The following is a 13013-nucleotide window of genomic DNA, read 5'->3' as shown; positions in this document are numbered from 1 at the left end:
CTTTCGCCAAAAGAGGGCAAGACCTAAAATTGTTTTCTTATAAGAGCTTTTAAGTGCCTCAAGGATTGGAATTCCACATTAAGATAGCAGTGGAAAAATAGTATCAATTTTAGAAACCGAAAACCTTCTAACAACATTAAAATGGCTACAATTATGTTTAAAATGGCCAGAATTTAGGAGAATTTGAGAAAATTTCACCGTCAAGCTTAATTTGAGAACATTAAAAAAAGGAGCACTGAATTCAATCCATTGTTGCTGTGCAAAAATAAATGAGTAGATTGCGCAAAACAAAATGGCAGTGCAAGCATTTATAATAATAACAGCAATGTCATTACTGAAAAAACTTTATTTATTCATATCGGAACCAAAGAAATGTTAGCTTTTGAACTTTACATGTTTCCAAGATAAACAAACACAAAAATTTATAGTTAAAAGTTCTGATAAAAATTTTTTGCCATCTTCGATTGAGGTTTTAGAAGTGAGAACGATTGTGTTATCTGCATATTGAATAAGTTCTGTTTCATTGTCAAGGTATTTATGCACGTCATTTAAGTATAAATCGAACAACAGTGGACCAATGATCGTTCCTTGAGGAACTCGTCTTTTGAGTTCAACTGGATCCGATAGAACGTTTTGTATTTTTAGTCACTGCTCGCGATGAGACAGAACACTTTTGATTAATAGCCGAGACGGTGTATTAAAACATGTCATATCTCATTTTTCATCAAGGATTTTGTGGCTTATGGAATCAACAGTCTTGGATAAATCCAGTAGCGCAGTAGATACATATAAAAATTTATCAGTTATTGAGCGTATAATATCAGTACAGTGCGTGATTGCGTCTGTGGTTTCTAAATCCATATTGCGTTTTGGTGATGAGCTTTTCACTCCAGAAGTAACCTACAATTTGATCTCCGAGAAGACTTTCAAAACTTTTTGATATACATGGTGTAAATGAAATTGGTCTATAGTTGTCAGGGTCTTCTGTGTCTCCCTTTTTGTAAAGTGGTATTAGAATGGCTTTGTTCAAAGCCATTTTTTCACAATACAGTTATAAACTTCAATTTAACACTTGCGTTCTTCATATCTCTTTTTGTAGTTCAATTCAAGGGATGAAATTTTTCAATTGATACCTTACATAATGGTTTGAGGTGGCTAAAAAAAGAAACGGTCGGATCATGAACGTGAACATCACAAAGTTCTGTTTTTTTTTCAGAAAAAATGAGGGAAAACAAACACCTGTTTGAAAAAAAATGAAATGCAATTATCTTCTGCTCTGAAAGTTATTCCAAATAGGCAACCGATTGGACAAAATGGGCAAAATGTCATCAAATTGTTGAAGTGGTCAGAAAATAAGACAAAATGTGAATTCGTATGTATGTATTTCTCTTATTTGTGAATATCCAAACGTGAGGAGTTTAAATATGATAAAATATAAGTTAGTATGGAATACCCTAGAAATCAGAGCGTATCTGAACAAAAAAGAACATCATGTTCTTTCATTTATTTTCAAAAATCTAGGAAAAATTGAACTTCAGCTGCTAAACATGTTCTCAGAAACAGTAGAACCAAATATGCTTTTGAAAAAAGCTGATGAGTTCGGCATAAAAATCCAAAATTTTTATAAGACGATAATTTTTCCTAAATCTCATTCTTAACTATGAGACATCAAATACTTTTTGAAAACTAAATCTAAAACTTCTGATTTCTTGGATGTGACGTACATATTACCGAGACAATAATCACAATAACTGTTCTAATTGTGATATATTTTTGAATATAATCAATGAATTTTTTGAACAAGAGAAAGATCTCAAAAAGCGAATTTGTTTATACTCATTTCTTTGTTGATATATTTATTTATTACAATTTTGAAAATCCATCATTATTGTTGTGCTACATGCATTACATTTACCTCAGAGTGAGGTTCGTGGTGTCAATACTTCATCCTAACCATTAACATTGTCAAATAAATAACTGTAAATAACTGCAAGAAATACTATTTAAGTTTATATTCAGGACGCAAAGGGCTATCAGATTGATCGATCTCCTTAATGTCCAACATTTAGTTATACCTTGGTCCAAAAAAGTTCGATGTTTATAACCAAAACTTTTTGGCTGGTATGTAATCGTCGCATACTTTTTCTCCACAAAATTTTCGGCAAACAACTGCGAAGCTTGTAGTTTTTAGTGCATTCACAGAACAACTGATACCATTTTATAAGCGGATTTAGTAGTTTTAGTGGTACTTGATAAAGGTAACGAAATATTTGCAGTAATTTTCCTCTCATTCAGGATCATGGCCCTCATAATTGTGATTAGGCTATCAACTCAACAGAAGTAGTCCATTTTCTAAAGGTCAAGTTTTCGAACCCCGACCTACCTGTACCCTCTCTAGTATTTTGCTCTCCCGTCATTCTCCACTCCCCTCACGCATGAACCTACACTATGAAACATCACAGCACCGTATTTAAATTTACCGCATTGTATTTTAAACTTATAGCACTATGCTAGACTCTAGGAGCCGCGTCAAAAGTTTGAAATATCACTCTACCGATTAGGTGTCTAGCCTCCCTTCGCGCACAACATCCTTATAAGTATTATCGGATCTTTTCCGTTTGTGCGGAACAAAACTGTTTTTTTTTTCAATTCCAAAATTTGTTCTTGAAGAATATATCCAATATTTTGAACAACTTATTTTTTTCTCATTTGGAATCTCTTTTTATCACGAAAGAAGATTCGGGTCTTTCCCATTATAGCCCCCCATTATGGTATAATTACCATGCTTGGGGGCGGGGGGGGGGGGGGGGGGGGGGCTATAATGGGAAAGACCCGAAGATTCAAAGCTGCGAAATATGATGAAAACCAGAGAAGAAATTTGGAGCACAGAAAATTTTCCCTGCTTATTTTACATCTAAGAACAGTAGTAACAATTGCTAAGAGGAAATTGATTTGAATTTGGGTTGGGTGCCCAGTAAATGAAAGAATAAGGCTATCAGTGAAAAATTGGTGAACTGACTTACTGTGAAAATTCTTGCAATGATACTTTCATCAGCTCCATGTCTAAGTTGTTGAATGCAATGTAAAGTCTGAGAATTGCCCTTTGACTTTCATCTTCGTCAGTTTTAGATTGCTCAATTAACCTGGCAAGGGTATTATCATCCCCTCCAGTAGTTGCGTATGTGGCTCCCAAAATATTGGCCGCCGGATCTGAATTTTCTGCACAAACAAATTTGAGCTTAATGAATGCAAGTACCATATCACAGTACACTTTTGAAGCAACAACAACCTTCCAAAATTAGCCGAGCCTCTTTCATCTTACTGTCGCCGGAAGACTGCAGCACTTTCAACAGCATAGGCAGCGAGCCAATGCTGATTTTTCCTCCCATAACTGATAGAAGTGAAGCACTGCCATCTTTCGACTTCTCAGATGATTCGAATGAACCACTGAAACATGACTCTTTTAATGAAAATATACGAGAACAAAACAAACAAACAAAAAGAAAAATACCCTGAACCACCGAAAACACTAGCATCCAGATAAGAGCTATACACAATTGGTTTTTGAAACTCTATGCTCCCACATTCTGAGTGTCGAGATGGAATTGCCTCCGTGAATTCGACGATTTCTCGGATGAGCTTCTCATTTATAGGAGTCAAGGCGAGTTTTCCTCTACCTCCTGAAGCAGCTGATGTCCATTCTGCAGCCCTAGCAAGTGCTTGGCCCATTATAAGCGCAAATTTATTAATGAAGCGACGTGATCAACTTCACCGATAAAACATTAGAATCTACAATTGAAGAATCAGGAGAATAAGAAATACAAGTGTGTAAAATAGAGTTGGAAAAAATTTATAACAACAATCATGACAACCATTGCCCAAAAATCGCTTTCGAATTTTCGTATAGACAAACACAATTTTAACTGAACTTGGGCGAAACTGAACTTGGGTAAAGTAACATCAAAAATGGGCGAACTTGGGCGAAACTGAACTTGGGCGAAACTGAACTTGGGTACAGTAATATCATAAGCCTGCTGCTTACAAAACTGATCAAAATGGGGCTCCATGGGAACATTCTACACACAATACAATCAGTGCTAAAATGCAACTTTCTGCAGATCCTTGATGGAGAATTCCTGTCAAACGAGATTGAACAGAAAACAGGAGTAGCACAAGGAGACAAACTCTCACCACTCTTGTTTAGTTTATTCATAGCTGATTTATATTTTGAGTTGAAATGCAAGGGTCTAGATGTTATATGTTACGCTGATGACTTAGTACTTGGGAGCCATAGCCAAGGCCAACTACAAAAAAGTTTGAATAATCTGAACACGTATTGTAGCAGGAATTATTTGAAAATTAATGTGAACAAGACAAAATGCATGAAATTTAGAAGAGGTGGCCGTTTAGCTGTCGATGACAAATTCTATGTATCGAAATAAGAAGTCGAATTTACTAACACCTTTTGTTATCTAGGTGTCATATTTTCAAGCAGGTTATCTCCCAGTCATCATCTAAAGCATTTAATGAACAAAGCTTATCAGTCAGCAGCTTCAATAAACCAAAAACTAAATCTACAGAAGGTCAACTTCAACTCAGCACAACAACTCTTCAATTCAATTGGTTTTCCAGTCTCAATTTACGGATTAGAGACGTACTTCGATGAACTTTTTGAAATCGAAGTATATAGAATATTTTCAAAATAGATATAAAACAACATTACCGGAAATCAGAAGCCGTTTTTTGGAAAAGTTGGTGCGGAGTAAGCAAGTACACCTCAACCACAACTCTTTTAAACAAATTGATGTTTCATGATATACACGGACTGAAGGACTGCCCGCCAAAACACAGGAGAATAATTGCAAAGTTCTATGCCAATGGACTGAACAATAATTGTTGTATGGAAGGTTGTTATCATTGGGAGGAAAACTTATGTGTGTGCAGATTTTGCGAAAGAACTCTTATCAACAGACCATAATCTTTATTGTAGTCACTTTTTAAATTTGACACCTCGACAGAAGTTCTTTAAACTCTTAAACAGTTAAATTTAATGCTCATTTCTGAATCTGTAAATAATTTGGACAATTTGTCAGTGTGATCTGATGTTTAATTCAATCTTCTTCTTCTACATCATAAATAAATCGAAATTATCAGTTCCATAGGCGCAAATGCCGGCGAATAAAGGCTATCACGTAACAGTAGAATGTCAAAATGACTGCGGAATGTGGACCGATATCCGCGTGTACACTCTAGAAATGAAAGCACAAACGGAATTGTTAGATTTCACTTGCGGTTTCTGTGCAGCCAAAGAAATTAAGAAGCCGAAGAAGCAAATAGAAAGCTACGAGAAGTCCTCAGAAAAACTAGAAGTAACCCAGTCCCTAGATAAGATGAAAGAGACAAACCAGTCCATATCTAATGCAGTCCCATCGAAGCTGAGCTTAGCCGAAGAAGTCAGTGGCGTAAAACAAGAACAGTTTGAACAGAAAAAGTGCTCAAAGAACCTGGTTCTTCTCGGGACAAAGCTTGACAGCGAGAACACTGAAGCATCTGACAATCGTCCCTGAAAGTAAAGAAAAAATTTGAATGTCAAAGAATTGCAAACAAAACACAGAAGGCAGACAGCTGCTTCGAATAAAGTGCGAGATAGAAAAAATGAAATGGGACCTTCTAAAGAAAGCAAAGAACTTAAAAGAAAACGAACGATTCAAGTACGGTTTTATACAACCCCATCTAACAAAAACCAAACGAGAAAATAGAACGAAAATGGTAGCAGAATTGAAAGAGAAAAGACTGCTGAATCCTTCCACCAAGTACAAAATTAAAGGGAATCAAATTGTTGAAAACAGGATCTTGACTAACAATTTGTTTATGAAACGTGGAAGGTGCTAAGGGGACATTCTCAACGTGCACCAGTGAAGCAATTGCATACGATATCTTACTTTTAACAGAAACATTCAGTTTAAATTCAGTTGAAATCCCTGGTTTCACATGCTTCTGCACAAAGGCAAAAAAACGGGAAGCGGCAGGCGCAAAGCGGCTTAGCAATTGCACTGAGTAAACAATTAAGAATTACATGCATTGTTCTTCATCAGAACAATAAGTTATTAGCAGTGGAGATCAAAGAATTCAGTCTAATTAAAATTGTAGCATATTTTACACCAAAAACCGCTTTAGAGACAATATATCAAGCACTTACCGAATTTGGAAGTTATCATATATTAAACCACTACAAAGGCAAAGGGAGCAAAACAGAACCAAAATCCTACAGAGGCATTAGTCTGTTTTATTGCATGTACAATTTGTCTACGGGTATCATTTACCAGCGTTTGCAAATATGGGTCGAGCGAAATCGAATTTTACCATCAAGTCAATATGGTTTCAGACGCAAACTGTCCACAATCGAGGCATTTTCGCACTTGAAAAAAAAACTTTCAATCAAGCATAACTTGAGCTGCAATGGCAAATACTATGCCTGCTTCATTGACTACGAAAAAGCTTTCGATTTCGTTAATAGGAACCTGCAGCTTACAAAACTGATAAAAAATGGGCTCCATGGGAAGATGCTACACACAATACAATCAGTGCTAAAATGCAACTTCCAGCAGATCCTTGATGGAGAATTCTTGTCAAATGAGATTGAACAGAAATCAGGAGTAGCACAAGGAGACAAACTCTCACCACTCTTATTTAGTTTATTCATAGCTGACTTATATTTTAAGTTGAAATGCAAGGCTCTAGATGTTATATTTTACGCTGATTACTTAGTACTTGGGAGCCATAGCCAATGCCAACTACAACAAAGTTTGAATAATCTGAACACGTATTGTAACAGGAACTATTTGAAAATTAATGTAAACAAAACAAAATGCATAAAATTTAGAAGAAGTGGCCGTCTAGCTATTGATGAAAAATTCTATATATCGAAATAAGAAGTCGAATTTACTAACACCTTTTGTTATCTAGGTGTCATATTTTCAAGCAGGTTATCTCCCAGTCATCATCTAAAGCATTTAATGAACAAAGCTTATCAGTCAGCAGCTTCAATAAACCAAAAACTAAATCTACAGAAGGTCAACTTCAACTCAGCACAACAACTCTTCAATTCAATTGGTTTTCCAGTCTCAATTTACGGATTAGAGACGTACTTCGATGAACTTTTTGAAATCGAAATAAAACAACATTACAGCAAAATAGAAGCCGTTTTTGGAAAAGTTGGTGCGGAGTAAGCAAATACAAATCAACAACAATGCTTTTTAAACAAATTGATGATTCATGATATACATGGATTAAAAGACTGCCCGCCAAAACACCGGAGAATAATTGCCAAAATCTATGCCAATGGACTGCACAATAATTTTTGCTGTATGGAAGGTTGTTACCAATGTGTGAAACCTATGTGAAAACCTATGCGTGTGTGCAGACTTTGCGAAAGAACTCTTTCATCAATCGACCATATTCTTTATTGTAGTCACTTTCTAAACTTGACATCTTTACAAAAATTCTATAAACTGTTACAAAATTAAATTTAATGTTTATTTTTTGAATCTGTAAATAATTTGGAAAACTTGTCAGTGTGATCTGATGCTTAATTCAATCTTCATCTTTTTAAATTTAAAAGATTTGGACGACGTTCAACCCAAACAGAGAAAATTTTGGGAGGAAAATGTGTGTATACATTTTGCTAATGAACTCTTTCGCGAAATCTACAAACAAAGTTTGAAGAATCTGAACACGTATTTTAGCAGGAACTATTTGAAAAACAATATAAACAAGACAAGTTGCATAAAATTCAGAAGAGTTTAACATTCGATGAAGGTTTCAATATAAGGAATAGAGATGTTTACTAACTCCTTCTGATATCTTTGTGTAAAATTCTCAAGCACGCTATCCCCCAGTCATCATTTGAAGCACCTAATAGATTAGGCTTATCAGTCAGCAGCTTCAATCAACCAAAAACTTATTCTGCGAAAAGTCAACTTCAGCTCAACAACTTTTCAATTGAATCATTTCTTCAGCCTCAACCTACGGACTAGACACGTACGTCAATGAACTTTTTAAAACCGATATAAAACTATTATCGAAAAATAGAAATTGTTTTGATAAATTGGTGCGAAGTGAGCAAGTACACCTCAAGCACAACGTTATTAAATAAATAGATGTTTCCAGATATACACGGAGTAAAAGACTGCCCGCCAAAACACAGAATAATTGCAAAGTTCGATGGACTGCACAATACTTTTTGTCGTACAGAAGGTTGTTACTGATGGGAGGAAAATTGATGTGTAGTTTTCGCGAAAGAACTCTTCTATCAGCCAATCAAATTGTCTTTATTGTAGACAGTTTTTACCTCTGTCACCTTTACAAAAATTCGGTTTTATTCTGTTTTGGCCTCCAGTGTTTTCTATGACCCCAGTTACAAATTATATGTTGTTATATAGCACGTTACTATGTAAGAAAATAGCACGTGCGCCGGGGGGTCATAGAAAATTTATGTTCACTAAGCTGGGGGGGGGGGGGCGGATCAGAATAGATCCAAAAATTCAAAAAACTTGAATGATTAATTTAATGTTTGTTTTTGATGACTGTAATTAATTTTCGACAATTTGTCAATATGAATTGATGGTTAATTCAATCTTCTTCGTAGTTGGCATTTGCTATGTTTTCAAAGTACCAGGTCATCAGCGTAAAATATGACATCTAGCCCCCTGCATTTCAACTCCAAATATAAATCAGCTATAAACAAACTAAACAAAAGGTGAGTTTACTACTTGGGCTAATCCAGTTTTCTGTTCAATATCATTTGACAGGAATTCTCCATCAAGGATCTGCTTGAAATTAACTTTTAGCACTGCTTGTATTTTGCTTAGCAAGTTCCCGCGGAGCCCCAGTTTTATCAGTTTTGTAAGCAACAGGTTCCTAAGTACGAAGTCTATTGCTTTTTCGTTGTCAATGAAGCCGGCATAGTATTAATCATTTCAGCTGATGTAGTGCTTGACTGCATTTTTTATAGATTTTAACTGCGTCGACTGTTGACAGTTTACGTCGGGAAACAACTTGGCTCGGTGAAAAAAATTAGACTTCCCTCGATCCATGTTAGCAAGCGCTGGTAAATGGCACCCTTGTACAATTTTGCACATGCAACGTAATGCCTCTGTAGGAGTTTGGCTCTGTTTTGCTCCATTTACTCTTATTAAGGGGTTTAATATAAGGGATCGTTTCCGTTTGTGCCCCCAGTACGCTATGTTTGCGCCCCCAATTGCCGAGCACGAGTCATTACATGATAGATCTTTATGTAAAAATATAACACTTGCTTCTGGGGGCGCAAATAATATGCACCCACTAAGCTGGGGGGGGGGGGCACAAACGGAAAAGATCCAATATAAGATTACTTCTAAACTCGAGGTACATTATGCTCCGCAAATTAGAGGTCAAAATAAATGTATTAAGTATCTTTCCATTTGCTGAAAACCTAATTTAGTACAATTTTTTGTTATTGCATCAGGTCCCGCTGTTCATTTTAGAATTTCCTCTGTAGTATCTTCCAGTGTTATTGGAGCATTCAAATGTTCGATACGTTACGAGTTTGAAAAAAATAATTGTGGTTTTTTTAGCTCTGATCGTCTAAATTTATATCCGATATTTCGCACTCAATTTTCAAAACCTTGGAAATATGATTCCCAAGTTGGAATTGTAATTCTGCATACTTTGGTTAAACTTTTTTTTTATTTCAGAATTTTCCAAAAATCTCTCCTTTCCGACTCTGTTTTTCTGAGGAAATTTTCCAGATCTAATTAACGCATCATATATGGTTTTCGGCAAAGTTTTGCAGAGTATTTTTCAAGTTAAAAAACTTAGAGTTTGCTCTTTGTCTCTCTTTGTAGCCAGCTTTCAACTGATTATGCAATAAGTACAGTTCACTTTTGAACCCTTTTGTTGATATTTTTCCCGCAGAATGATTGCCGATTCACGAATAACCTTGGCGAAACTGACACACAACTTGTCTTTTGTGCTGCTACCGTGAGAATTTTGAAAAACATTGAATTTACCAACTTGCTTCTTTCTGCCTTCAGCTATACCTTGTATGCCTTTTAGGTCGAAGCAGCAAGAAAAATTTTTGTAATTTGTTAAGATTGAATTGAAGTTCCTTTTCTCGTTCAAATTTTCTAAGATTTCCACACTTACAAAAACGAAACCCATGACGCTTTAACGGTGCTGAAATTCCTACCTCATTACAATGAAAATTCCAGATAGTTAAAAGTTTGCAGAGTGAGTTGTGTTTTACGTTGAGGCGAGTCAGCAATTAAAATCGCCGCCAATGATGACACGTGCTTTGCCTTGAAGACATTGAAGTGCTTGATATATTGTCTCTAAATTGGTTTTTTGTGGGAAACAAGCGACAATTATAATTAGGCAGAGTTCTTTTATCTATAGTGCTAATAATTTATCGTTCTGATGAAAAACGTTGCATGTAAATCTCGATTTTTTGCTCAGTGCAACTGATAATGAATTAAGGCCGCCCTTCCAGGTTTTTTTGCACTCGTGCAGAGTTGTTTCAAACCAGGTATTTTAACTGAAATTACACTGAATGTTTCTATTAAAGTAAGTTATCGTATGCGATTGCGTCACGCGTCACTTGTTCATGTAAAGATTGTTTGCTTAGCACCTTACACGATTAATAACTAAATGGTTAGTCATGATCCTCCTTCAACTATTTGATTTTTAAAATTTGTACTTGGTGGAAGGGTTCAGCAGTCTTTTCTCTTTTAATTCTGGCACCATTTTCTTTCTAATTTTGTGCTCGGTTTTTGTTAGACCGCATTGTATAGAAACGTACTGATATCGTTCATTTTCTTTTAACCCCTTCGCTTTCTCCATAAATTAGCATCTCATTTTATCTCTTGCACTTTATTCGAAGCAGCTTTTTGCCTTCTGTATTTGTTTGCCAATTCTTGGACATTCAAATTTCATATTCAATTTCAGAGGTTCTGAAATTTCGGAAGCAGGACGATTGTCAGATGCTTCAGTGTTTTCGCTGTCTGGCTCTGTCCCAGGGGTCACCAGGTTTTTTGAGCGCTTTTTCTGTTCAAACAGATCTTGTTTCGCGCCGCTGACAATTAAAATTATTTAAACTATTTTAAACATTAAAAAATAAATTTAAAAAAAAATCTAAAACAAACTTAAAAACCCCGCCATTAAAACTATTTTATGGAATCAAATAAACACGCAAAAATTGTCACAATGTATAATTGGCCTGATTGTTTGAAATATATTTTTTAAAATATTTTGAAAATCTTTGCTGAATTTTATTTTCAATGAGCATTAACCAACCTTTCGTTTTTTTTGAAAACTACACAGACATGTCAACAGCTAGACATAATAGGTACAATTTTGGTTCTATTTTTAAAAAAAACTATTTGTTGCCAAATTCTATGAACTAAGTAATTTACTAAATTTTGACCACTTTTGACAGCTTTGCTCTCAGCCTCTTGTTGTTTTCAAAATGTACTGGAACGTTTAAAAATACTCTTAAAGCCTTCTATTTAATACCTTGATGAACATTGTCATCAGTAAATTGAATATATTGGTCTCAGTCCATTTTAGATGTATTTAAAATTTTAAATAATTAAGAAAATTAAACAAGTTTTATGGGAACTGAAAACTAGATGAAAATTACTTCAATATTGTTCAAAAAAATTTGTTTCTAATTTGTGGAGGAATCAATAAAGAATTTAGTACTTCAATTAAAAAAAAACTCCCGGCGTCTGGGAAAGACCAGGTCCAACAGCTTGTTCATAATTAAGAGAAGTGGTTTAGATTTTTCTGAATTTCAAAAAACTAGAAACATTTATTAATTTTTTCATCCTGACAATTAAATTTCAAATTAGTCATTTTTGTTATCAAACTAGAAAAAAAATCGAATCTTCAGCTGTGACTTTAAAGAGAATAAAAACAAAAGAAAAAATTTCTTTCTTTTTTCTGTAAAAAATATGTTGAATTGATGTACATATCTATATACTGTTTTTTTACGTTTCTGGTTAGTTCTGATTAAAGGAGTAGAATTGTTTGCAAAAATAACTCTTGAAATCAGAAACAAATACAATTTTCTTGTTTTAGTTTCACATTTTCAAAGTTTATTACTTTTTTTGAGGGCTCTAAATTGCCGTTATTCCCGAAGTCTTTTTTCCCGAAAATCTCTTTGATACAGAGCAAAAACTGATTCGTACAAGCAGAAACACTGACATAATTTTTTTTGTCAGCAAAATTTTGAGAAAAAACGAAACTATTAATCTGTTTTGGAAAATTTTTGTTTCTTACTTTAATTTATTTCTTTAGGCGTTAAACGGTAAAGATTTATTATAAATTATCAATCTAAATGCATTACAAAAGAATTTGTTTTTTAGCATCTAAATTTTTATTGCCAAATGTTATACCCCACAAGCCCACAATCCGAATGATTGTTTTTTTCCGCTCTGCATTTTGCATTAGAAAACTTCAGGGCTCCCCTTTTAAGATTTCTGATGTAATTGAATAAAATTGGAGAGTATATCCATAGGGCTACCGCATCGTGTCTCTCCTTCTTTACGATGCGTAAACAAAAAGTGAAAATTTGACTGAAAAAAAATTCAGCCTCGCATATGTAATTTCCATTATCGAAAATAAAATCTGCAAAAACTTCTAAAATTCCAATTTGGCAGAAAATCTGATGTTAAACTAAAACGTCTACTTATTCATTATATATGATTTTTAAAAATATATGACAGACAGAAAGTGGTTTTCATTCTCAAGTCTTTCAACGGTTTTCATCTTGACTTTTTAACTATATAATGGGTAACATTAACAACTGGGGTAAAACTACACATCTCTTGTACAGACTTCTATAATTCAACGTAAATCAGCTAATTTAATCTCGAGTGTCGAATGCATATTAAAAGGGTACTAAAAATCCTTGGGCCTCAGAGTCATGTTACGAAAATATTTTGCTAACTGATTAACGCCTGACACAATTTGAT

At 34.6% G+C, this 13013-nt stretch overlaps 2 protein-coding genes across 2 annotated transcripts in view; both read right to left on the bottom strand.

Moving 5' to 3' along the window:
• LOC142345869 (outer dynein arm-docking complex subunit 2-like) overlaps positions 1-3829 on the bottom strand; it is a 70085-nt gene extending 66256 nt beyond the window's left edge. Inside the window, exons 1-3 of the mRNA XM_075398299.1 lie at positions 3512-3829; positions 3290-3447; positions 3024-3219 (exon numbers count right to left, since the gene is read on the bottom strand). Of these exons, the coding sequence (XP_075254414.1) occupies positions 3024-3219; positions 3290-3447; positions 3512-3729 (572 nt within the window). The 5' untranslated portion in view covers positions 3730-3829. The remainder of the gene's footprint in view (positions 1-3023; positions 3220-3289; positions 3448-3511) is intronic.
• Positions 1-13013, bottom strand: part of LOC142345873 (proteasome subunit alpha type-2-like) — a 184668-nt gene that overhangs the window by 157398 nt on the left and 14257 nt on the right. The gene's annotated exons all lie outside the window — the stretch shown is intronic.

Source organism: Convolutriloba macropyga, chromosome 9, assembly GCF_964194025.1.
Source record: "Convolutriloba macropyga chromosome 9, txConMacr16.3, whole genome shotgun sequence".
Classification (NCBI taxonomy): Eukaryota; Metazoa; Xenacoelomorpha; order Acoela; family Convolutidae; genus Convolutriloba; species Convolutriloba macropyga.
This window is presented reverse-complemented; position numbering and strand designations above follow the sequence as displayed.